Genomic DNA, 27,997 nt, shown 5'->3' with positions numbered 1-27,997 from the left:
GTATTTTGAATACGAACATCTGATACAAGACACATTCAGTACTATTTTGCCAATTAACAACAATTCTGAATTTCAACAAATTTAGTTAATTAAATTATCTCTCCCGAATTACTCAGAGAATGGGACTTAATAATTTCATCAACCGCATTCACTAATTAGAAGTTAATAAGTAACTAAAACAGCTTCCTTTTCCAATTAGTTTAGTTGTTCTATTATCTAATAATAATTCTATATTTTAATAATTTGAATTTGTTTACATAACTAAATAATGCGAATAGATAAAATTATACAATATAGTTTTATAAATATGATATTTTTATACGTATTTTTACACTCACAATAAAAATTTATTTGTATTTAAATGGTGATAAACCGTTTTTTAAAATAAATTTAATCATTTCATTTGTATTAAATCTGTTTATTCCAAAATTTATTTTAAAATTGTAAATTCTAACCATCATCAGTTTCGGATTCTGTGTTTGTAGGCTTCTCATCCAATAATACGTTTGTATGGAAAATACACGACAAAAGCCTTAGTAAAATGTCATTGGTCAATTTTTATAATGTCGACCGAATTCTAAAAAGGGAATTTAATAAAAAAAAAGAAAGAAAAATAGATCCTATAATGCAGTATGTGTTTGTTTGTATCAGATGTTCGTGCAGAAAAAATACACAAAATAAAAAAAATTAATTCTATAAACTACACTAAAAAGTTTTCATAATTTATTAGGGTAGATGAAATTCGTGTTATTAACGTTATCATATGCATAAATATGCTTATGTCGAAATTCATATGATTTGGCAGCATACCATAAGATTATATCAATTTTAACATTTTTCATGCGAAGTTCAATTTTAATTTTCAAAATATTTTAAAATAGTGTTTATACAAAAATTTATTTAAATTTCTATTCTTTTGTAATATTTTTTTATTACTACTTTTAAAATGTAAATTACTATTTTAATTAAAAGCTAATAAATAATCATAAATTTATACTAGTTAACACGAAAATGAACTAGATATTTAAATATTTAAACTTAAATATAACATCATGAATCTAAAAATATACACAGTAAACTATTTTAACATATTCAAAATTAGTCTAACGTTAATATCGTTATTTATATTATGCCATATTATATAATCTATAATTAGAAAATAAATGCTGAGATGTACTTGGAATTGATTAGAAATCGATAATTCGCATTTATCGATTAAGCGCTTTTTTTACACTCATTAAACATTGATACAAAATTTATAAATAAGAGCAATGCCTATATAAATATTTGGTTTTATTTTTGTTAGAGTTAAAACACTTCAGCTTTATTTATTTTTTAAAAAATAAAATAAAAATCTTATATTATCGATAGTCTGTTTAAAAATTCGCATTATAATTCAGTCTTTTTTCGACTAAGTCACTGAAAAATAAAGTTAGAAGTTAAAAAGGTTCTTTTACTCTCGGGACTACGAGGTTCCACATGGGAAAAAATGGTAGAATTCGCTTCGTGCAAGAATCGAATCCGGACTCTGTTGATGGAATTTTATCCATTTCCATGTCATCCAGTAGTTCTTTATAAGAGCACTTATTATGCCATATTGTACTTTAATATAGAATGATCAACATTGCGTATTGACCGGCTTATACCTAAGAAGTCCAATCAGATTTATTCAAATATAAAAGAAAGTAACACGTATTAAAGCCCGTTGTATAATTAAATGGATGACACGGCAACGAATAATTTAATTAGTTAAGAACATTTCTAATTTTTTTTATTTAGAATTTATCCTTGTCGTTAATCCAGAAGAAATAAAAATTTCGATTTTTTTTTCAGTTAAAATATTTAAATGAATATTTTACTTTATGTATTCAGTTAAATTAGTTCAAGATTACATCAGGGATATACTGAGAAATTAATAATGAATAATAAATAAATTACAATGTTAAAAACAATTTAAATATCGTTAACAATTATGCTATTTTATACCAATATCTTGTTAATTTCTATAAAATTCTAGAATGATTTATAGTGATAATTAACTTACTATGTACAAAAATAATTTATTAGCATTATATTAATAAATATGTCATTAAAATAGACTTAACATAATTAAATTAAAAAATTTTTAAAATTTTAATTATTAAAATAATGTTCAAATCGGTTCGACATCTTGTTTTCTTTCTCAAATTTTTCAAAGCAATTAACAATTTCACTAGACTCTTGCTAATCCGGCCAGTCCTCGCACACAGGGGTGCCGGATTACTGAGAGTGTATAAACTTAAAGCCTGCCTAAAAGGCAATGAATGACTTAACCTTTCGCTCTTCGGTACCGATACTTTTTAGAGCTGTACTGTTTTTGTGAAATTATGTACAGTACAGTGATGAAGAATTAAATTTAACATTAAATTTAAAAAAGCAGTTGTAAAAGTTACTGCATATTCTAAAAAATGAATAAAAGAGATAGACCAGGATGGAGTATCCCCAAGGGCGGATCTTTTCGGGGTCTAGAGCTTATTGAAGTCCATGGGGCCCCCATTTTTTGTTAATACAAATAATACTATAAATTATCATTATTATTATTATATTATTAATATTAACTATTTTTAATATGCGACAAGTGCTCATTGTTAATGAAAAATTACTAAAAAATGTATGATAATTCAATTTCTTGTGGGCCCTTGACACTTGGAGGCCCACGGCTTAAGCCCTATTAGTCCCTATGTAGATCCGCCTCTGAGTATACCTGATAATTGAGAGACCGGATTAGCATGAGTATGTTTTAATTTCGCCATTTCTTATTTTTGCTACTCGACTTATGCCTGAGAAACCGAATTAAAGTTTAGAGATAAATTACTCATCATTTATTAAAATGTGCTAATATTAACAATTCTTTCGAAAGAATTACATTTGTTAAACTTTATTAAACTTTAGCTATTATTAAGGAATTAATTTAAATTTTTATCTTTAGTTTGTCTTTATTTAACATTTGAATTTTAATTACTCCTGGATTCGAATTAATGAAAAGATTCTTTATTAGAACATTGCAATGTTAAAATTGCCAGTCAAATTAAAAATACATTTAAGGATTATGCGAGTTAACTAATTTAAAACAGGAAAAAAAACTGTACGGCAAATAAAACAAATACTTCTTAAAAAATAATCTTTGAAATATTTTAATTATATTGTTCAGAATTTCATTAAGACGAAACGTTAATGTCTACAAATAAGAAATTTAAATTTTCACTTGATTTAATTTCATGTTTCTTCAATACAAAAATAATTTCATAATAAAATAGTATCGATTTTCTGACTCGAGATCTCTTCGTTCAAGTTTGGTCTTCACTAATTAGGAACTCTATTCTCTGTTAACAATACTCTCTAACCTTCGTCATTTTGGAACGTGTCGATTGAATCTGACTCAGACCCCCCTTATCGAATAGGTTTCTATAATTTATCGTTACTGCTCTTCCCTTTTATAATGTTAAGAGAAGGAGCCACTTAAAATAACTCTGCTTCCATTCAAAATATTTACCAAAATTTTAAATATTTCGTTACTAGGAACATTACATTGAAAAACGTTTTTAAGAAAAATCTGAATTAAAAACCGGTGAAACAAATTTTTATTCAAGGTTTTTATTTAAGATAGGTGGCTCCATTATGGCCCAACACGTTTGGACTAAATGATTAAGCTATCATCTTAGTGTCTAGGACAGACTAGGACAGACTCATTTTTTGGGGGAAAAAAGAAAATATGCAGTTGATCAAAATAGTAGTGCAGGCTTGGTGGACCATGATGGGGCCAACCAAATCTGAACAATTATTACGTTAATAATAAACAGGGCCGTCGAGAGGGGAGCTGGAGATTTTTCTAGAGCTCAGAAAGTTATGGCTCGGTGGTGTTTCTATCCTTATAAAATTAAGACTATTTTTACTAACAAAACATAAAATATTTAAGACTGCTATTCATTAATAAAGAAACATTCTACATATTTAATGTGTTCAAAACAAAAAAAATGGCGAAAGGGGCAATCTACCCCGGGTCCATACAAGCTCCTGACGGCCCTGATAATAAATAAGCAATATTGTTCTTTAAAAAATAAAAATAAAAAATATGGTCGAAACTTTTTTATCGAGAAATTTTGCCCTAGAATTTTGTGATGTTTATAATCGTATCCTATAATTTGAAGGGGGAAAAGTTGAAAAATTTTCGATAAAAGAATTATAATAATAATTCATTCAAGTTGAACTAACATAATTCCTAGGAAATTATCCATAAAAATAATAAAATTACGGCTAATGAAAAAAATTCACTATGAATTCCTAAAGATTGGATAATATATACGTATAATTTGTATTTTACTAAGAAATCGTCATTTTCAACGACGAAAGAAAACTTTGATTAAATATATTTAATGTCTTTTTAAAATTATTAAGGAAATATAATGATCAAATACATAATTAAATTTATACTGATAATTAATTAAGATTACATCGACATAATCTCCTTTACGTATACGAAGAATATAAATTAATCGCAAAAATTGAAAAAAACTAGTATTTTTGGTCACTATAACATGACATTATAACAGAAAAAGAAAAAAATATGTAATTTAAATATACAGTTTATTTAACAATAGCCTACGTAGCAAAAAATTCCAGAAATAAAATTCTTTATATTAATTAGAACATATTTTCTTAATTTTTGAGATTTTTTAATTAAAATTTTGTTACGTATTTCATATGTTCTTCATTATTTAAAGTTATAAACTTAATTTTAAACATAAATAAATAATATATATTAGAATAACTTTTGAATTTATTATATTTTATTTGAAAAAAAAAAAAAAAAAAAAGAAACAGGGACAGATCTACTGTAGAAGTTTTACGAAGAAGACGATCTTCATAAGCAACCCTCAAAAACAAAAATAAATAAATTTCGCCTTATAAATCCATTTAATAGCACAGTCTGGATGCTTGTAAAATAATTTAAAACTAGAAAGTGCGTATTAAAAATAGGGCATTTATTTTAGGAGGAAAATAGCTAGCTCCCTTTCGATCTTCCCTATAAAGAATCAAATCGAATATTTTTGTAGATGTTTGGAGAACCATTTGAAATAAACCGATGCAGTTTATTTCTATTTCTAAATATTTCCTGGATGTAACATTATTTCGAGTCCTTTTCAACAGTAACAATTGGGAAGGATTTCTGCGCTTCATGTTTGGAAATCGCTGAGTAATTGCTCTCCTTATCAATTTCCGGTTACAAATGTGTAGTCAATGAGAAATGTAATTCATAGAACTATCAATTCCCGGTATTGAGAGTAATATAATTGCAGTATGAACTATCTGTATTCTACATTAGACTAGTTTAGAGAACTTTTAGTCCATATATAACGAATCAATTTTCCTTGCAAAACTAAATTCAGCTTTAATCATTGTGTATATGATCCATCAAATGATCTTTTCGAATCATTTTAAATAATTACATACCGGAAAGTATTGTCAGTTATTTCATTTAAATAGTACCCTTTTGTTCTTGTTTTCTGCTTCCTTATTCCAATACTTCATTCTAATTTAGAACTAATAAATCAGAGATTAGACAGATAAAAACGGATAATAGCCCTTTATAACTTTAAACTGACAAATTACTGACAAAACAGTAACTATTGATTGATAATACGATATTTTTAGCTTATTTCGATTATATTATTTATTCATAAAGATACAATTTCAGTTCATTTGTTAACATCAATTCATTTTTTTATTTGCCGATTAAAGATTAAAATATTTCATTATTACTTACAGAAACAAACATAGTTCATACTATTCTATAATATAACAGAATAGAAATTTTAATAATAATATATACTAAAATATCTTATGCAGTCTAATTAAATAATATATTAAAATTAGAACTTAAAGACAAAATTGTTTTCTAATATGTAAGATCTAAATATCTTCCACAATCGATAATCATGTAAACATTTAAAAAGTCGGTAAAATTTAAATTCTTTTTTATCAAAATTTAGTTCACTTTATAAAAGAATATTCTGTTTCTAGATGAGGATTTATATTTTTTCTTTCCAAGAGAAATGTTACTTCCAGAAATGATTTTGTATTACTGCAACTTTCTGTATTTAAAACATTAAAGAAATTATATCAAAAACAAAATATAAACAAACTTAGAAAAATAAATCGAAGAAATCTACTGGATTTATTTTATAAGCCAGCGCTCGAACATTATTCATTTTCGATAAGAATAATCTTTAAAAATAATTAGGCCTATATCTTGTTAAATAATCATTCACAAAATAAAAATAAGAAAATTTCTCCGATACGAATATTATAAGAACAGGCCTAGACGAAATTCTCTTTTAAAATAATAACTCGGAATTAAATTAACAATTATTACATTAAATGATATTAAATTTTATCATCGTACGCATCAAACCGCAATCAAATCTTATTTCTATTGATATTTAAAAAAATCATTTAAATCAAAACATTTAAAAGCTTTTAAACAATTTTCTCGAGAAAACACGTATCGTGTTGGAAGATTGAAAGTTTTAAAATAGACATAAATATTTGGTAAACATGTTTTTTATTTATTTATTTATTCGAATTTATTATTCATTTTATGCAAATACAGCGGCCGACTCTGAAAACGTTAAAGCGTTATTCCTTTCCGAAAGTCTTCTTCCATGTTTTATTTTGTATATTTTAAGAAATATTCTACAAATACGCATTTATAATAAATACATACAGTCAGTTAGAAGAGACTTTTACAATATATATTTCATTTACTTACGACAGCTTGTATTTCTTGAACTACAATAGGATAAATATAACTTACAATTTCTTCGACTTCAATACAGTAAATAAATTAAGTAAGACATTTAAATAGGCGCGAGTTTATTCCCTTCATCTTATTTTATCTACTCGGTTAACTATTTAAAAAATATATATTTTTTTTACAATAAATAATAACGTACAGAAAATACCGTTTGATACATTTCTATTATTTTGAATTATTCTAGTTTTTGTGATAAAGAAATTGATGAAGTCTATTCTAAATGTCTTACATTATTTTTTTGGATATTTGAATTAAATGCAAATATTCTTTTTGATGAATTTTTATTCTAATTTTGATTAATAAAGTATTTTAAAATTTAAATACAAAATATATTATAAATGAACGAATTTTCTCTTCAATTAAATATAAAACTAATCGTAAGATGACGATGTATAAAGTCACGCCATAATTTTATATATAGATGTATAAATATTGATTATTTACTACATTTATTACACTTCATATATTTTTAAATTAAAAATTACTTTTTTACTTCTAAACCTATCTTCTTTCTTCTTGTATTTTTTCCCTAAAGATTTGATTTTTTTTTTCTTTTTTGAATCCAGATATTTTTCTTTTTACCTAACACTAATTTTATAAAAGAATATATTATGCTTACTTTCGTCCAAAATAACTTTTAACTTCAATAAATTATATTCCTCTGTTATATTCTACATAAAATTTGATAAAATATATTTTTAATATAAAAAATCTGAATACAAGATTATACAAAACAACATTTGAAACGTTATCAATCCATGTTAAAAGAATAATTAGTTAATAAATACAAACAAAAGAATTTTATACAGTATAAAACAAATCGATTTTGCGAAAGAAAATGAAATGAATATAACATTAACGGTACATAATGTTTATTTTTCTTATAGATGATATAACCCGTGCGTTATCTCTTGGTTTATATTTTCATCTTATATAATCTTTTTAATTAATTCATACAGTTTATAAATAAATTGTTTTTCTAATCTATAAATTACCTTCTTCTAAAATACAGTAATAATAATTTATGCAGTTGATAAACATAATAAATCTATATTCGTCTCGAATCATTATCGAGATAAAAAGAATCAATGAGTGTTTACTCTAATTGCTTGCCGCTTGATAAGTAGAAAGGGACACTTCTGAAATCTTGATTCTGTTCAACGATAATTCACGTCGTCTACTTAAAAATGTTGAAAGGTCAAGGAGGAAGTTATTACACGAAACAATTCTATTTCTTTTCATTGACACGATTAGAAGGAACGGAATGTAAGGAAGATTGGAATGTTTTCGACTAAACTAGTGTCCACGGCTGTTTCAATTAACTGAAGTTTCTATTATCAAATAAACATTTCCTTTGCGTAAAGAAATTCAATTTTATATCCGTAAAAAAGAAAAATCGAGATCGAAACTTGTTTGAAAAACTCTTACTTTCTTCGAATTTTTGTTGGCTTCCTTACAATTTAAATTAGTGAAGCATAACAGTTTTGAAGAGAAATTCATCTATGGAGTGTTTTAGTCGACGACTGATAAGATCGACTTATTGAATGTTACTGTCAGCATCCGGAGATAAAATCTCCTTGGGCGCTTCCATCAATCTTTCCGAATGTTATCGAGGAAATACTTTCAGGAACACGCTGTAAATAATAATATAAAATATTCTTTTTTTTCTTCCCGTTAACGATTGTCATTTTAAGTTCTATTTTCAAACAAATCACGAAAATGACGAAGTCAGTTCGAGCTACGGCATAATTATCCGAGGGCGGACCTTTTAAACCTTTTATAGAAATCTCGGGAGATTAGGTGGAGCGTAGAAATAAATTTGTCGCAAAATTACGGCTGTTTTGCAGATCCGACATTCACTCGACACTCCAAATATAGTTTAACGAGTATCATCAAAGCCGTTTCTATAAGGTACGCTTTGCTTCTGTGTTGTATACGCGAACATCTACGAAACAAAAAGAATTTCCCAAGCGAGTTTCTAGGCCGTTGTACCGAATTTCATGTTAATGTTTTCAGATCGAAACACGTGACAGAAATAGTGAATAAGATCAATCTTGTGAGAGTCAGAAAGATCGAAATTGGTTTACTAAACAAAAAGAATAGTAGTAATTTTCAGTTAAACAATAAAAAATTAACTCATTCGTCTGAATATTTGATGATCAGTTGTTAGCTGTGGGGCAATTTTTCGTGTAAGACATTAGCTTTCATTTTTTAAGAACAGAAACTCTTGACTTATTTAATAATAGAAATGCGCGCGAATTAAAAAAAATTCGCAGACAATTTTTCATCAACATCTGCCTTAAAATACTTTATTTATTTTTGTATGACACGTTAAGAGTTCTACTTTGTAAATTCTGTCCGGGACGATAAAGAAAAAATTATATGAAATTTATTTTATAAATTAATTAATTCGTCGACATTATTATTACAAATCGTATAACAAGTTAAAGAGAGAGGATTGTTACATAAATCGATTTTCTAATGACGTATTTAAGGATTTAGACGACAAACAATTAACATACGGGTGATGAAAGATGACATTTTGAGAAGAATCTCCTCCTGGATTATGAATCGTCGTATAACAGCAAAAAAACAAATATTAAAAAAAATATTCGAATTATATATGACTCACCTTAATATGTCAAAAAACATTTCCTTCGGGTTTAAGTCTTCGATAATAGATCCGAATTATCGCGGAAGCCACGCACTTTGTATAAACAAGATGCTGGCAGACGGCCGTCTCTTTTCTCAACTGCAGACATATCTTGGTCTCCCCTCCTCGATACGACCAAGCATTTGACGTCATTCCATGCTGTGCGACTCCTTGCGGTAGAAGGGAAACTCCAACTACTACTCCTGTGGTTTATCTTCGTATCAAAGCTATCGAATTTCTAATTTATGGCGAATTTAAATCTTATTTTTCTATAGTAAAGTGTATAACAAACATTTATACATAATACCAGATGTAATAATTCATATGCATTTAAAAACGGGACTTGATTATAAATTTTTTATTGCTATATATTATCTCTACACGCCAAACTGGTGCTGATTGAAACAGCTTATATTAATTAAAACTTATAATTCTTTAGTATAAACTGATATAAAATCGAAATAAGAAGCCGTCTAAGTAATAAACTCGTATGGCTTAATGCCTAAAATATTATTAATCTAATATTTCGTAAGATTAAAGTTTGCTTCATATTTTTTTTTTTTTTTTTTTTTTTTTGTGATTAAAGAAACTTAATATGGATTCAATGAAATATAATAAATACACCGCCGTATGCAGAGTTTACACAAATTATTTCAGTTTAAAAAGCCACCGAATACTGAATGTAAATAAAACTTTGTTCATCGATCAAAATTTAACTGGACAGGATCACTTTTACTCAGGAAATTTCTTTCCATATGTTTTTCTGCCCATATATCTACTATATCCGGGCATAAAAGACATTGATGAATTATTTTCAAGATACGGTGTCATATTTAGAACTTTATAAGAAGCAACATTCCTGTTTGAAATATAATGTATTATATATCATATAGGCCTACATAACATTCTATAAGAAATTGCGCATCTGTCCGTTTAAATCTAATTATTCTTTTCCGATTCGTGTGATTTATTACTATAAAATATAGTTCTATTTTGTAGGCTATATAATGATCATTTTTATATTATAATAAGTAAACGAACTACTTATATTATGTCGTTAGAAATATGAATTCGATAAAATTAATGATATGTAATTCTCATTACAGGATCTATAGTTTACTTAACTTAAACATGCCAGACCATATCGGTCTGGCATGTTTAAGTTAAGTAAACTATAGATTAGGGCCTCCTGTTATTCTCAAAGACATTTTATACGTACTGCATATTATTTGCTAAAGAAGAAAGGGCCTTTTGTATTTTGTAACAAAAAGCCACAAGAAGTCTAAATCCGGCTTTGACTTTGGAATTTTCTGTATGTTATTAGATGAAATGTCTTCCAAAGTCTAAGCTGATATAATTATTAAGTTGTCTAACAAAAATTTAAATAATGGCTATTAAAATAATGTTTTCTTAGCTAATGAGCTTTCGTTGCATGAATTTCCTCAAGTTTTTTTCACATTTTAAAGCTTTTTTATTATATAAAATTTCTTTGGTAATACATAAAACTTATTACGTTATTTACTATTTTAAGTAGTAAAATAAATTTAGTTTACTCATGCAAGTTTCTTTTTATAAATGCTAATATCTAAATAATATTTTGTAGATGAAAATTTGGTATTGCTTAATAAATTAATTAGTATTTTTCTAACTGTATAGCCTATCTTAGATTAGATCTAGCTAAATTAAATTTTGCTTTGATTGTTTTGTAAATTGGCACACTGTAAACTAAACTAGTACTTGATAATCGTTGGCCACGGGCATAAAAACTATTATTGCGTGTCTAACCTTCCCTTTAACAAGATTTGTTTTCAGTAGCATTATTCACGCACGAATACTTTCTAATGAATAAATTTACATAATTATATTATAATTTTATTTATTTATTTACAGCACGATGGTAGAAGTTATTCGGGAAAGATTCAATCTTCTGCTGGAGGAGTTGGAAGGAATATTGCCGACTGTTTATCTAGATTAGGGAAAGATCCTTTACTTATATCTACTATTGGTGACGATAGAAATGGAAAAACAATTCTGAATCAAAATACAAACATGGTAACATATTTATAATATATATTTAGAAAATAATAAATATTTATACTGTAAAGTCGTGAAATACTTGTTTTATTCTTTAAAAAATAAAATAATTTGAGTTAATTTACATAAAATAAATTGCCTTAAAATTTTTAGTACTTTAGGGAAATATCTATATCGCATTTAAATTTTAAACTTGACACCTTTATAAAATTAGATTAAGTTTTTAATAATTTATTATTTTTAAACTGTTACTTTAAATGATTAATTTTGAGTTTTAGATATGAAAAAAAAATTTATTAAAGAAAAAATATATATAATATCAACAATTAATTATTAGTAAATGAATAATTTATGTTAATATTTATATTTTAAATATATCTATTTATTTGTTTATTTTTTGTATTTTCATATTGTTTTTATTTTCTAAATTTTAGTAAATATCTAAAATTTTAAAGTTCCATACAATTATATTAATGAAGAATATAAGAATATAACATTAATTTTTTGTACGGTAAATGTTTTATTAAAATTTATATTTGATGGTTCACATTTCTGAAAAATAATATTAAAAAAAAAATAATAAAAGATTAAATTTTTGTTGCATTTTATGTAAAATATTCAAGAAACTTTCAGTTTTAATATAAAATTTAAAGAATGCTAAATTAAACTATTTATTATTTAATTTATATTATTTTACTTCATATTAACACTGCAAACAAAAATTTCTAATTTAGTTTCCTAGAAAAATATTTTAACTGAGGTATTTTAGTTTTAAGAATGATGTCAACAAAAACTTATTTCAAAAATATAAAGCATAATAAATAAGTTTAGTTTTAAATTATTTACGAGAACAAATTACATGTTTAGAAATTTAACTGTTTAAATATTAAAAATATACGAAAAGGATTAAAATAATTGTAATTTTACTTCAGCTTTTATATTTTCCAAATTTTAACGTGCCATTAAAACGTGAAATTAGTTTAAATTTTCTTTAAAGTCAGATTTTTATTTTTTAAATATTAAGTAAAATAATTACTATTAATGAAATCGTATTGAATTAGAAATTTAAATAATATTTTAAAGCATTTATGTATATATATAAATATATTAAATACATTTTTTAAATTGTAGTCCCCAGAAACTTGAAAACACTTAAAGTATGATTAATAAAATTTTAATTTAATACTTTATTTTTAAATTTTAATTATGTATTTCGTTTTTTTATTGTAAAATTAATGGTTTGATCTAAAATATTCGTTTTTCCCTCTCCAAAAAATGCTGGTGTGACATTAAAAACGATGAAAACAGAAACAAACGTTTATAAATAAAAATTCAATACTTTGAATGAAAATAAAACTGGCAAAAGGCGAGAAAGCTTTCTCCAAATTTAACTAAAAGTATTTTGTGTCAGCTGATGACGTAAAAGCTGCATGACAAATTCCAGACATTGGAAAAGGCAACTCAAACAACTTCTTGTTTATATGGGAACTATTTATCAAACAGATAAAAAAAATAATAACAATTTACATAGATTAAAACATTTTTAAAAGCAAATCTTACAAAAAAAAATTAAAATAATTTTTAAATAATAAAATTATGAATTCTATTTTTATTTAAAATAGATTGAATTAAAATGTTTAAAGATTTTTAAATGAATTTTATGTAAAAAATAAACTTATTTAACTTAAGAAAAAGTTGCATTTTTATATTAAATTTCTGTTGTAAATTATATGAAAAGAAGGGAAATTTAATTTCATAATCAAATTTTACAGCATGTAAAATTTTTACAAGAAATACTTCTAAAATATTAAATATGTCGAAAACAATTATACTAAACTAAAATAGCAATAACTAGAAAGTAATTTGTTTAAATTTTGAATATTTTGATAAATATTTTAAATACTAATATAATTATATTGATTATTGAGGATGTCCAAGGAATCAGAGTGCTTTCGGGTGTGCCATCAGCTGTTTATTGTGCTATTTTGAATGTAAATGGACAATGTTTATTTGGAATCAAAGATATGAAAGCTCATGATTTCATCGACATGTCACACGTAAGTATCAATTTTTAAGCTAATAAACATTATAAAAACTCAACTTATTTTTATTTTATCGTTCATCTGCTCCGAGCAGAAAAGTAATTTAAAGCATTTATTTGAAAACGCGTACAAAAAAAAATCTTAATTTAAAACCTGTTACTTACGAGTAATTAAAACATGCGATTTTCATTAAATCAGTTGAGCAATGACACAAAAATTAACTAATTTAAATAAACAACGAAATTTAATATGCAGAAATTAATTTTCAAACATTATTAAAATTTATTTGTGCAAAATAAAGTCAGAAAGTTAACAATCAAATTAATTTCATTGATTTTATTTTAACTAAACTTTTTGTCTTCTATTAAATTTCAATGAATATATTCAATATTTTGTTTTATTAGATTCTTAAGTATAAACGTTCGATTTTGGAATCTCCTTTAATTGTATTGGACGGAAACGTTCCCCAAAATGAAATTTGCCAAGTTTTGCAATTATGTCGAATGTACAATAAACCAGGTAAAATTTTACATAAATTTTTATATTTTGTAAACATTTTTAGAACATTTGAGTCGCGTAAAATAATGGTTGGGTAGATTTTTAAATTATATTCCTACCCCATGCAGGGTTTCGTCTCGGGCGGCAAAATATATGCATATTCAGGTTAACTAACCAATCAATTGAATCACTAAAACTATGTTCCTTTAAAAAGTTTATTCCTGTTTATACTTTCTATTACAGTATAATTATTGTTATTATTACTCTTTCCACCTTGTGTAAATTAAGAGGGTTTTGCTTAGCAAGCCTATTATGAGTTCGGTCAAGACCACAATGAGGCAGCCTGCTGATGAGGAAGAGCCCTCTTCTTCCTGAGAGTGAATATATAAATATATAGTGAATATAAATAAGAGTATAAAAATACGAAGACCGGATGTCGGAATAGTTGGGGTAGCAATCTATAGCTCTGGGGGATCTGGGATCGAATCTAGGTGGGTCGAAAAACTCTAGGAATTTTTCGGGGGTTCAACCGTCTGGTCCGGATGTGTCGGAGTTCCGTTTCTCAATACCTGTCGTCCGTTTGGATTACTCGCTACTTGCTTAATGGACGAGCCTACCCTGGTTTGTATATCTGTAAGGATTACAGAAGGTATGGACTATAGTTAGTTCAGTGTAATGACCATTAAAATATTTTATTGTAGAAAATTGATTTCGTCGAATAGAATATGACAACGCCAACACATGGGCGGTCTGTCAAGACGGAATGCTTCTCGAGAAGACATTCAATGGGAAACTAGTTAGATGTTAGGTACGTGAAGTAAACACGGAAAAATCCACGTGGCCTTCTCGTTAGTGAGGCGCGAACCCAAAATTCCTATTAGAAAGAATAAAGTAAATCTTAGAAAGGATTTGCTTCTCCTGGCCCTTTCCTTTAGACGTTCTTGATGTCTAGTTTTAATGAAAATTTAGCTTTAAATAATAGTATATATTTAGAAAACATTAAGAAATAACGAACAATTATTTATTGTCATATCGCAACAATGCCGGGCTGCAATTCTTAATCATATTTTTAATGTTCTCCACGTCAAATTAGTAGAGTCTTGCCCCTGTACATCATACTTTTCCTGTTAGTAATAGTCATGCCGGCCATCTGTCTAACTCCTCTCAGGGAAAAGTTTTTAAATTGAATTAACGTGACTTTTGGTTTGTATTGGAAGTTCGTATATAGTTAATCGGGGTTTCCTGTCCCTATGCTTTCCATATATATCTGGTCGCGACTTTCATCTATCTAACTCGGTTCTCGAGATTGAGGAAGGACCGACAGACAATAGTGGAAATTTATAGGTCTACAATCTTTTCAAATTGCAGCTCAATAATCATAATATTCATAATTTTAAAAAGTTAATACTGTTCTGTTTACAAAAATATTGTAAATAAAAATTTATTAACAGAAATAACAAATTACATTAGTCTTGTGAATATGTATTCATATGCTATATAAATTTTTAGAAGGTTGAAATTGTTATAAGTATAAACTTAGGATTTATGCATCTGGATATTATTGCAATCATCAACAGAATTAGTCTATTTTGTTTCACACTTAATAATCTAAACACAGCGAAAGTAGTTTTGGGAAGAAGCCAAGATTTTGAGAAAATCGAGTACTGTACAAGCAATAATACAGTATATGGTGAAAAAAATTCTGAAATAATTATAGAATATTAATTTTTTAAAAAATAAAATAATTCGCGAAAAGAATTAAAAAAAACTTTATGTTTTTTTTCTTTTTGACTTTTTTCGCCCTGTAGGCACTAAAATAGCCTTTTAACCAAAACCACTGTTAGTTCGTCTATGCCCACATAGGGATGGCAGGATGGTGAGGGACGTGGTTCGACACATTCTGGACTGATCACCCCAAAAGATTCCTGGATTTTAGGCTAAATTCCATTTAGGCTCGGAGCTGTAGGCTGATGCCTATCGCTCCGAGAGATCGGGACCACTTTTATGCTATAATTATAATTTTTAAGTTAACTTACTGGTAATACTCCTTTACTTAAAAAAAAAGTCAAATCGTTTTTCGATATGTATCATGTTCAAGTAGAAGATGAATGAATAAGTATATTGCAGATTGATCAAAATAAAGTTGGAGACTTTCAAAAAATTCAAGGTTGTTCGCATTATTTAAAGTAAAATTGTTAATTCATGAGAGTATCGAATTTAGTCAGAGACATTTGAGAAATGGATTGATTTAAATTGAGATTACATTCGATCCAGTATATTTTTATCTTTTCTAGAAATGTAGCAACGTGTTCAATTTTAGGATAACATTAAAATTACCAAGTATCATAGAAATCTATTGAAATAAATTATCTGGTATTATGGATTGATAACTTTTGAGAAATGACAATTTATCGATTTCGCATCATCATTATGTTACTGCATATCTGATATTAAAGAAAGGGGGGAAAATGTTTCTTTGCTCGACCGTAAACATGTTTTGAACTAAATTTAGTCAAAATTTCCATAGATATTTGAGGATTTCTCTGAAAATATTATATATATTAACATGTTTCGTTTGTAATATTTTATAGGGAAGAAGTGCTAACAGTTTTCATATACAGTATTTTGTCTGTCTACTGTGAAAGTAGAGTAATAGCACTTTCAACTAATGAAAACCATATATCTTAATAATATTTTAATAAATAAATAGAGGAAACGTGAAAAATTGACGCAATTAACTTTATTTTTAGATTGTGTCAAAATTTGTACAGTAATAACTAGATTACTAATTATAAAAATACTATTTAAGTTATTTTTATAACATCGTATCCTTCTTTTTCATATATCCCGCAACGATAAAGAAGATAATCACAAATATAAAGTCTATCGTATTATCTTAGATTGAGGACAGTAAATTTATCATGGATAATTTCAATAATAATCATCAATAACGTAACTAAAATCGATATCAGGGGGCCCGAATTAGAACACACACCCCTGTATCACTATGACGTAGCCACTAGCGCTGCGGACGAAGAGTAAACTCTTATATACGTGTTTGTAAGTTCGTTAATTACATTCAAATCTTTTTACTATATATATTTATTTACGAGGTTAAGTGGGCCCAGGTCTCCTTAGTCCCCTGGGTTCCTTCATGGCTACGTTACTGATTACATAACGTGAATAAACTCATGAATTTGTTACCTTATTGCCACAGTTTTAAATCGAGGCAATACGTTTGCTTTGATTTCAAACTGTGATGATGAAGTAAAATTGCATATGAAACTATTAAACTGTGTTATTTTATTAAACTCAAAACCCGACAATGAGATTTTTTTACTCATTGTTCCTACAATATATATATATATATATATACACACAGGTCGACTCCGTCGGCCATGTGTTGTATTGCCTTATTTCATCAATCCAGTCCAATAATAATAATAATATATATCAAAATTTTCTACACCATTCTATATCTGAATAAAAATTTAATTTTGAAGTAGCTTTTCGATCATAATTATATCCATGATTAAAGTTTTAGTTACGACAAGTCCTGAGCAAACTATTGTCTCGATCAATCTTTTTGTTTTTATCGAACTTCAGTATATTGAAAACTAAATTGAAGTTGCTAATAAAATGCTATAACACGAAAATTTAAAATTATAATGATATATTTTTGCGAAATCGCTAAATTATTAAACAGCTTGCATGTGTTGTACGTATTTACGGACATTCATAATAGATGAGCATTTGAAAACAATACTGAAAACCTCTGCAACAAATTGTATAAAACTGGAAAGAGTTGCGTTATTTTTTTCATAACTTAGTTTATTTTTACAGTATAGATTATAGACATTTTTACTGTATTATTTTTAATCGTTCGCAAACAGAGTTAAACTACCAAACTCCCCGCGTGTTATTTTAATAAAATATTCGAAAATGTAAATGTTTTTTTTTTTTTACTTTAGAAAATTGATTTTTATAAAATCGTTAATATTCTCGCTATTACTTCGCAAAATTATGTAGAAAACCGATCATAAACTCTTCATAATTGCGTCTTTTTTCCCATCCTACCTACAGGCACTAACAAATAAGAGGACCTTTTTAACAAATCTATTATGGGTTCGGCCAGACCTATAATGGGGCGGCCGGGTGGTGAGGGATGGATCCCGAATGTCCGGACCAACGACTCCCAAAAAATTTCTGGGGTTTTTCGACACCTCCGGATGCGATCCAGGCCCCCCACTCTTAGGGATGGCATGTGTGTGTTTCACAGAAGGCGGCAAATGATAGCTGCCTCATTTAGGGTTTCACCTGCCTTTCGAGTGAAAAAATACATGTCACGTCAAAGCGGAGTTGGTCTCTATCAAAATAGTGCCTTCTGTCGGAAAAACCGAATCCAATCCAGAAGAGTCCGAGATTAATTTTAGTATTTTTTTACGTTTAAGTATCATAAGGCACTCAAAAGATAAAGGATTCAAATAAAAAGAATAGCGAGGTTGCAGCAGAGGTATTTTTAGCGTCGGTACTCCTACTGTCCTATCGGACTAGCGTACGGTAGTCCTATCGTCCTATCGTACGGTAGGACTACCTCATACTTTTGTTGAGGGAAGTAGTTGCTTATGTAAATCCGAAAGCAGCTCGGGAAATTATTTTTAGAAAATTTACAAACGTATTACACTGTTCTTGGTAGAAGATGCTGTGAAAGAACAAACCTACTCCTACAGAATTATGATAAGCTATTATGAACAGAAATATATGTAAATTCTATAGGCACTTCACATCACTTGCAAAAAAATTTAATAATTAAATAATTTCCGGATTAAAATCGTCTGTTTCTTTACAATATTATTTAGAAATGCTTAAATAATCATTATTTTAATAAAATACGTCATAATTTTAACCCAAAACACAAAAAGTGAAGAAGTTTAAGCCGAACTTCTATTCACCATGCTAGATGTAGCGAACGCCATTATCAACCTTCTAGAATTGCCAGATAGCGGCGCTCGACGTCCGGCGTTTACGTTTTGGGCTGAAAACGTCGGCCGCAACCTCTCTACTATCAAACATTTAAAATCATCAAGTACAGAAGTATTGTAAATAAAGTTTTAGCAAATTTCTCTGCCATAAAGTTTGTTAATATTTTCTAGGCGAATGCTTTATTGTTTTAAAATAAATTTATTCACTTTTTTTTAGAAATCGGCTCAATATACTTACTCTATTTTTTAAACTTTATTTCATGAATATTAACGCCGAATAAAATTGTATTCCTATTGATCAGAAATGTTAAGGAAAAACTATTCGATTTTGAATTATTTTAAATTCGTAATCGGGACATTTTATCTTTTGACCGCCGAGACACTAATAGCGAGGTTGAGGCCGAAGTTTTAAACGCGAAAACGTGTACGTCAGGCGTTCAGCGTCGCTTTCCTGTAAGCCTAGAAGTTTGACAATGGCGTTTGGAATGTCTAACATGATTCCACTGACTTTCCAAACACCATTGTCAAAGGCATTCTAGGCTTACAGGAAAGCGGCGCTGAACGTCCGACGTACACGTTTTGGCGTTTAGAACTTCGCCCTCAACCTCGCTAATAAGTATCAGCTTGCTGTTCTGGAGAATTCCACCCATCCAGAATAAACGACCATCGAAGTGATTTGTCTCGGGTTCGCGCCTGACAACGGGCCAGCCGCGTGGAATTTTCCGTATTTCCTTTACGTGTCTAAAACCTAAATAGGGGCCAGTCTCATAAAAATTACTCCCATGAGACACCTTCTCCCTTGGTAGATCGCTTAGGTGTTGCATTGCCTTATTCCCTTAATCCAATCTAATCCTGGAGAATTCGGGTTCGAATTCATGTCGGAATCTTAGAAATTCTTCATAGATAGATTGATTCGGAAATAATGAGTTCCATCTCTCATCATCCTGTGGTCCCGTTATGGGCTTGACCGTTATTTTATGAATTTACACGAATTTGTATACCTATTTACTGTGTCCAGGTCAAATTCTTAAGTTAATATAAACTCTAACACTATTAATTAAATAAGGTTATATCTCATACGAATCCGAAAGATGTTAATTTGGTGATCATTCTACATTTTATTCATTGGACTGCAATTTCAAAAAAATATGTAAACCTATAAATTCCTATTGCCTTTCTTTCTTTAATCTCGAGGACGGAATTAGATAGATGAAATCCGAGACCAGATATGGAAACCTTGGGGGCAGGAGGCCCCGATTGACTATATATGAAATTCCAAAGCAAACCATAAATCACGTTATTTTAATTCAAAAGTTTTTCCCTGAAAGCAGTTAATAGATGATCGGCTATTGTTAAAGGAAAAGTATGATGTACAGGAGCAAAATATTAATAATTTGAGATGGAGAGCATATATTTTAAGTTAAATAAATTAAAAATTGCAGCCCGTTATTGTGAGGATCTCACAACAAATAATTTCTCGTTTTGCTATTAAAAAGTTTTATCTCTTCTTTCAGAAAACAAATAGAAAACTCGGAATTTTAATCGTATTATTAGTTCTTTATTAATAAATTTAAATTAAAAACTAAGTAATTTTGTTTTTATAATAATAAGGAAAATAACTTTAATTAATAAATTCCTACTAATTAAAAAAAATCGCGAGAAATTATTTATTGTTACATCGTTACAATGCCGGGCTATAATTTTTAATTAATTTAATTTAAAATATATGCGCTATGCCTCAAATTAGTAGTGTCTTGCTGCTATACATCATACTCTTCCTGTTAGTAATAGAGTAATGCCGGTCATCTATCTAACTCCTTTGAGGGAAAACTTTTTGAATTGAAATAACGTAACTTCCGGTTTGAATCGGAAGTTCGTATATAGTTAATCAGTGGCCCTGCTCCTAAGGTCTCGGTTTCGTCTATCGTCTATCTAACTTCGTTCTCGAGAAAAATATATTTGCCTGACAATTGCGCATTAATATTTTAATGCGCAATTGTCATGTTTAGGTGATTTCGTGCAAAATGCACTACAATCAAACCTCAGTTTACGAAGTTAATTCGTAAAAGTTCTTCGGAAACCGAAATAAATTTTTTCATAAGAATGGATTAATCCGTTCCCGACCCCCAAAACAATCTTTTTTTACTTTTTAGTTGTATTTCATGCATCAAAATGCCTACAAATGAAATATAATATTATCTATATTACATATTATTAATAGAGACTCAACTCTGCCTGGATGAAATATAACCAAAATCAAACAAGACCAAAATATAACCAAAATCAAACTACTTTATCCACACTTTCTGAAATATTATTTTTCAATTGATTTGATTTTAATTTTTAATTAATTAATTAATTTTGATTTTATTTAAATTTTCGTTTCAGTTTCAGTTTCGGTGTAAGATCCAGACTTTTAATAATTATTTTATTTTTACTTTTAATTAACTGGCTACCTAATTTTACCTAGTATTAATATTAATAAATTTGTTATTTAATTGAGTTAAGCACCTTTAAACACGAATTCGTGGATGTCATTTATATTACGCGAATGTCAATTAACACGATTTTTATTAATTAATTTGATTTAAATTCAATTGTGATGGGTACTGAAAAAAGGAAGTAGTATCTTATCCACATGCGCATTGAAATCTAATTTGAATAACAACGTCATGGATGATTCGTGTCGTGACGTCTAACGACGCAAGGCGATCTCGGCACCACTAATTTCTGAATCGGTAGTCCCGTCGTTGATTGGTCGGGCTATTGATTTTCTTGACATAGGAAGTATAGTGAGTTGATCATCTGTGACCGGATCTTGCCGAGTAGCTTGTTCGGAAACCCAGTTATCATACCGCAACCGGAGCAAATATGGCGTTCAAAATTTTGTTTGTAAACAGTTCGTACCCCGAGGTTTGACTGTAATTGCTATTTCAGTTAATAAGGCTTTTGCTTTGAATAAAATTTCTCAAGATTTTTATGAACGTTTAAAATATCAACTTAAAATTTACAGAATTTAATAAATTTTTAATTATGCAGATTAAAAAGTTAAGAGATTCTTTTTAAGTCTGATTTATCATATTGAATAACGGAGCAGCTGTTATACAGGGTGGGCCAGCGAAAACGAAACGGCAGTGTGTTCGTGTTCGTCCAAGCAAAGCGCTCGGACAGGTCGATTTTACTCTCGAGGGGACATCTTTTGCAATAAAGTTTTTGCGATTTTGAATATAACAGACAACAAAAAATTTTAAAAACTCATTTATTTTGTATTAACTAAAAAAGCATTTATTTCGAAAAAAATGATTGTTTAGTTAATATTCAGAATCGCAAAAACTTTATTGCAAAAGATGTCCCCTCGAGAGTAAAATCGACCTGTCCGAGCGCTTTGCTTGGACGAACACGAACACTCTGCCGTTTCGTTTTCGCTGGCCCACCCTGTATACTAAATCTGATAAACATTTCCATTATGTACGGTACAGCATATCAAAGGTGACGTTCTCCAGCTCACGTTTATTATAGATATTAATAGATTATAGGAAATTATTTAATGACTTCAAATGGAATTAACACATATTAATATATGACTTAACATTATAGTTCATATTTACAAATGAAAAATTTGCTGATCGTGATTAATATTACGATGAAGAAATTCCTACTTTAATTTGCTAAGCCCAATTACAATTTGAATGATATTTAAAATTGTTCATTTTTTATAATATATAAATACGAATCACGACAGGAAATTTACATTATGATCCAAATTTATAATAAATGATAAATGAAACATTAATTATAAACTTGGATCTTAATGTAAATTTCATATTGTGATTCATTGTTACAGATAAAAAACGAGCAATTATTTATTGTGACATCTTCACAATGCTGGGCTACAATTTTTTATCATATTTTTTAATTTTATTTAATTTAAAATATATGCTCTCACCCTCAAATTAGTAGTGTCTTGCCCCTGTATATCATAATTTTCCTGTTAGCAATAGTCATGCCGGTCATCATCTAACTCCTTTCAAAGGAAAATTTTTGAATTGAAATAACATGACTTCCAGTTGGCATCGGAAGTTTATATATAGTTAATCGGGGATTTCTGCCTCTAATCTTTTTATATCTGGTCTCAACTTTCATCTATCTAACTTCCTTCTCGAGATTAAGGAACAACAGACAGAGATACAGCAGACAGACAACAGTGGGAATTTAGAATGTTTTCAAATTGCAGCCCAATTATGTTTAAAATAGTAGATACACATTAATCGACAAACTTTCAAAAAGAGAAATTGACTAGAACCAACTGAAAAATCAAGTCAGATAGGATTATTATTGCTATAGTTCGATTTGAAATAAAATCTACGTGATTAGTAGCGCGAACCATAAATGAGTATTGTATATGGTAAATTGAAATTATCATGTACAATCGTGTTTATTGTGTATACTGTAGTCTTTTCGATAAATATTCTGGTCAGTAATTCTTTAATTAAGATGTAACTGAGAATCGGAAATGTTGAGGTGTATTCACAGAAATGTATGAATAAAACTATGATATATATTTTATGCGCATATCGCATAAAACACATAAAAACTAATTACATAAAACCGTAATATAATATATCTTTTTACCCACAAAAGTTTTACTAAATTTCAAATTTCAAGTTCTATTTAAATCGAGAAGGTGAGATTTCTGTTAAGATGTACGAGTATTTTCAAAACAAGTTGCTTATTTGTTGTTCCACGCCTTCTGAAATTGTTCTTATTATTTTTTCAATGGAACCAAACAAATGAAATCATTTTAATCTTTGCATCAAATTTATTGCCGTTCTTGATGAAAATCAAAATGAATAAACGCTATAGAATTTTAAAGCTACAACACTGCTGTATGACATCGGGCTAAATGTTATATGGCAGTGTCGTAGCTTTATTATTATGTATCCGGTTATCGTTGTTTATATTTTTAACTATAGAATTTAATAAATCTTTCACTCTCTCAATAATAATAATCTTTTTATGTATATTCAAATAAGATACGTAATATTAAAGCTAAGATTCATTGGACTGTTTGAATCCATGGAATAAGATTAATTTACTGGAATCTAAAAATAGTATGAGTAGTTTTAGAAATTTAATGGATTTAAAATTAGTTTCATGAAAGTATTGACTTGTACCCTAATTTCGGTATGAAACTTTTAGTAAAATCTAGTGTGGCCGCCAGCGCCAGAGATCCCGAACACTGCCTGGCAACACTTGCCAACGAGAGTTGGCTGGCAACGTGAAAAGGAAGCGCGAAAGTTATAACATTAATTAAATTTGCTATAAAACTTGTTCTGCTGTTAAATATTTCTGAATATGTTCAAAAATACGAATTACAAGTTGAAAATAGTGCATTTATGCACTGTATTTTCAACTTGAACCAATCCATTTTAATAATGATTTTCGATCGACTAAAAATTTATTTTCAATTGACAAAGCTCGTAGAGTAAATTTCTGATTTTAAATTGACAATGGAATAATGCTTCAAGGAAAAAAAATTTGGAAGTCGGTTATTGATTATTGACGTGACATTCTAACATATCTTTTCACAACAGTTTTTTTTTTAAACTATATAAGTATCTTTTATCATATACCAACGATACGTTGGCATATGATTCACATCAGTGTAAATTCGTTGTACAGAGATAATGTTAAATTCTGAATGAATAGAGATGAATACGGACAGTTCTTGCAGAAGATAAAAGCTGTAGACTCTTTCGGTATATTTTCTCGTGGAATATATTGATTGTGCTTAGTTACTTGAAAATTCATAAATATATATAACAAAATAAATTAGCTCAAAGACTGAATTTTTCGCTCATTTCGCCACGAACAGAAATTTTAAAAAATCACGAATTTATCCTACGTTCTTATTTTCGAAAATTCTGAACTGAAGGAGCATCTTTATATTATATTTATTGCATTTTAGTATCTCTCTAGATAATATTCCAATTATTTTTTAAATCATTGGACGTTGTGCCATCATGGATCGTTCTAACCACTTAACATCAAAATTGTTTATAAGAATATTCTTACACAAATACGTTTGTTTATATTTCTATTCAAAATTGAATTTAATTATTTTTCTTTGTATTTTAATCTGCTGTGAATTAAACTCTAGACAATTTTTTTATAGTTTGTGACTTTTATTAGAGACTTTTCATTATAATCATCTCTTTTATACCATTGGATGATGTTCTAAACGGATAATACGATAGAGATTAACGATGACAAGGAAATTTAGTCTGTTTTAAAAATACAGAAAAAAATTCTATCGGGATCTGTATCTTTTTTTTTTTTGAAATAGCAATTAAATTAATTGTAAATTAATATAATTTGGTTTAATTATTGAGAAAAAAATCAGATATTCTATATAATTCTTTCATAAAACTTCAATTTTTAGCTTATAAATTCGTTTGATTGGATACTTGAAATTCGACCAAGTCTCTCATTAAATTTTAATATCGTTATCTTTGTAACTTTTTGAAAAACAATTATTAGTTCAAGAAGGACATCTTTTTTCGTCTCGAATAAATAATTCAGAAAAACTTCGTTTAAACGAAAAGCAGAGTAATAAAACACTCGTTATAACTGAAGTTTCCAAGATCTAATACATATCTTTATGTAAAATGTTTGTTTCAACAAATCCCAGTACAGTGATACCTCGGTTTTCGTCGATAATTCGTCCGAAAACAATCGACGAAAACCGAAAACCGAGGTATTACTGTATAATGAAAATAGTAATTTAATGCAATAAAAGTTCGTCTCTACACGAAATATAAATAATAGAACAAAAATCATTATAAAAAAAATTTTTTGAGCGAAATGATATCCTTTGGCGATAGATATTGCTAATGGACCTTTCAGACCCGGTTTCTTTCATCCACTATAATTGTTTTCATCGCGTTTTCTGTATTATTTTTTCTACTACAAGTCTTTTTGAATGAAGTAAAATAAATCCCATAAAAACTTCTTAATATTTAAAATGAAAAACTAATGTAAAAACTATTCTCCATAGGTTATATCCTTATTTCCCTTTGTTGAAACATATGATATCAGTTTGTATATACTCATACGTTCATCGACAACATGATTTCTGCATTTATAGACATTTTTAAAAGATTGTCAACTCCCAAAAATAATAAATCACAAGTACCACTATATGTAAAAGAATATTTTTAAGATGGACATTACAAAACTTAAAAACAGAACAACGTATATTAAGGTCAGAGAGAAAGAAATACAGGTCAAATAAATCTTTAAAAAAATTATTATCCTAAGCATCTATTAATGAAATGACTAAATAAGTAAGAATCAAATAAACTTGTTAATAATCAACAGTAATGAAATTAAATTGAAAAAATTAGCCTACGTTAGAAATATGTTTGAAAAACTCAAAAATATCTTAAAACCATACATTATTTTGATCCCAGAATATCAAAATACTATAAATAAAGAAATTAAAAGCTTTGCCTCAAATTAACAATACGACGTTAAGCAAAGGAAATGTATAAGTTTAATTGTAGCTGTATAAATACTTGTATATTCTACTTGTAAGTTCTACTTGTTTCTACTTGAAACAAGTAGAAAATTAAATACTAGAATAAAAGAACACATAAGAGCCATAAAATATAACTATCAAAACTCTGCAGTAGCCAAACATTGTAATAGTGAAGGTTGTAAAATAAGTTTACCTTCAGTAAAAGTTGTAAAATCCAAAAATAATCTGTATAAATGCCAACTGTATGAACGCAGAAACAATAACAACTAATAGTAACAAGATTAATGATACTAACCGGCGGAAATAAATGGTATGTGGTATGACTTTTTAAACATAAAAGATTAATTCTGTTTTAATTGTTATGAATTCCATAGTCATGTAATTCTTTCCTGTGAACATGTGGTTCACATGTGGTTGTTAGCTAACAGCAATGTTTTGTGATAACCAATAGGAAACAAGCAGTAAAACTAGTAGTAGAAACTTTAAACACATGTTGAAGTATTATTGTATTCGAAATGTGATTAAACTAACTGTGTGAATCTGTATATCAAGACCAAAACATGTATAGGATCATCCATAATCGTAATAAAAAATGTGTCCAAAAATAATCCAAATAAAAATAAAAATAAAAAGAGGAGGAAATTAAACCAGCATATCCAACAGATATGGTGGAGAGGAAAGAATGGAAAATTACCACAACCATAAAGACAGACTATTCACAACGTTTTTACTCGACTTGTTTAGTATTGTTGTGTTACTATCCTAGTGATAATTTAGAATCCTATTAATGAGGTGTATGTAATAATTTGTAATAATTGTACAATTAACGTATATTGTTGGCAGTTGTCACCATAGACACTGTTTTTTGTACAGTATGTCATCCAACTGATAAGGCTAGCAAGGCCGAAATGCATTTTGGATAAGTCAATTAAATAGGCTGTGTGTGTAATGAGCCTATTCATTAGTCATAAGTAACTAAGTAGTTTTTGTAATTAAATAATACAGGCAAGAAGCTTTTTAATATAAAACTATAAAGGAAACAGAAAAACTGTTTTAAAGATTTGTGACAAACCATATTTCATAAGGAGAAAATCATATTGCTGTAACTCATAACTAATACTAATTTTGTGGTCGAGTGGACAAAGCTACTGAACACTGAATATGAGTTCGTGCTTGACCAACGTGTTGGGTTGGTCACATGGAGTTTTCCGGGCTTTCTTCACATGTCTAACACCTGAATAAGGACCAGTTTCCATAAAATATGTCCTCCTGAGAGGCACTCCTTCTTTGGCTGAACGCCCACATGTTGCGTTGCCATCAATCCCAATCCTAATATCAATTTTAATATCTTATTTGGCATTTATTAAATTTGTGTAGGTATTTTAATTCATATTT

The 27,997-nt window shown here is 28.2% G+C and overlaps 2 protein-coding genes across 4 annotated transcripts in view; one reads left to right on the top strand and one right to left on the bottom strand.

Moving 5' to 3' along the window:
- LOC136973219 (tetraspanin-9-like) overlaps positions 1-9,682 on the bottom strand; it is a 52,230-nt gene extending 42,548 nt beyond the window's left edge. The window contains exon 1 of the mRNA XM_067267922.1: positions 9,486-9,682. The gene's annotated coding sequence lies outside the window, so the exon portion shown is untranslated. The remainder of the gene's footprint in view (positions 1-9,485) is intronic.
- The window catches only part of LOC136973217 (uncharacterized), a 232,433-nt gene that overhangs the window by 133,500 nt on the left and 70,936 nt on the right, over positions 1-27,997 (top strand). For all 3 annotated transcript variants that reach the window (XM_067267918.1, XM_067267919.1, XM_067267920.1), the window contains 3 exons: positions 11,397-11,558; positions 13,469-13,597; positions 13,987-14,101. In XM_067267918.1, coding sequence (XP_067124019.1) covers positions 11,397-11,558; positions 13,469-13,597; positions 13,987-14,101 — 406 coding nt within the window. The remainder of the gene's footprint in view (positions 1-11,396; positions 11,559-13,468; positions 13,598-13,986; positions 14,102-27,997) is intronic.

This window comes from Centruroides vittatus, unplaced genomic scaffold (assembly GCF_030686945.1).
Source record: "Centruroides vittatus isolate TY-2023 unplaced genomic scaffold, ASM3068694v2 contig_3118, whole genome shotgun sequence".
NCBI classification, from domain to species: Eukaryota; Metazoa; Arthropoda; class Arachnida; order Scorpiones; family Buthidae; genus Centruroides; species Centruroides vittatus.
Note: the sequence above shows the minus strand (reverse complement) of the source record. Positions and strands in the feature narration are given on the sequence as shown.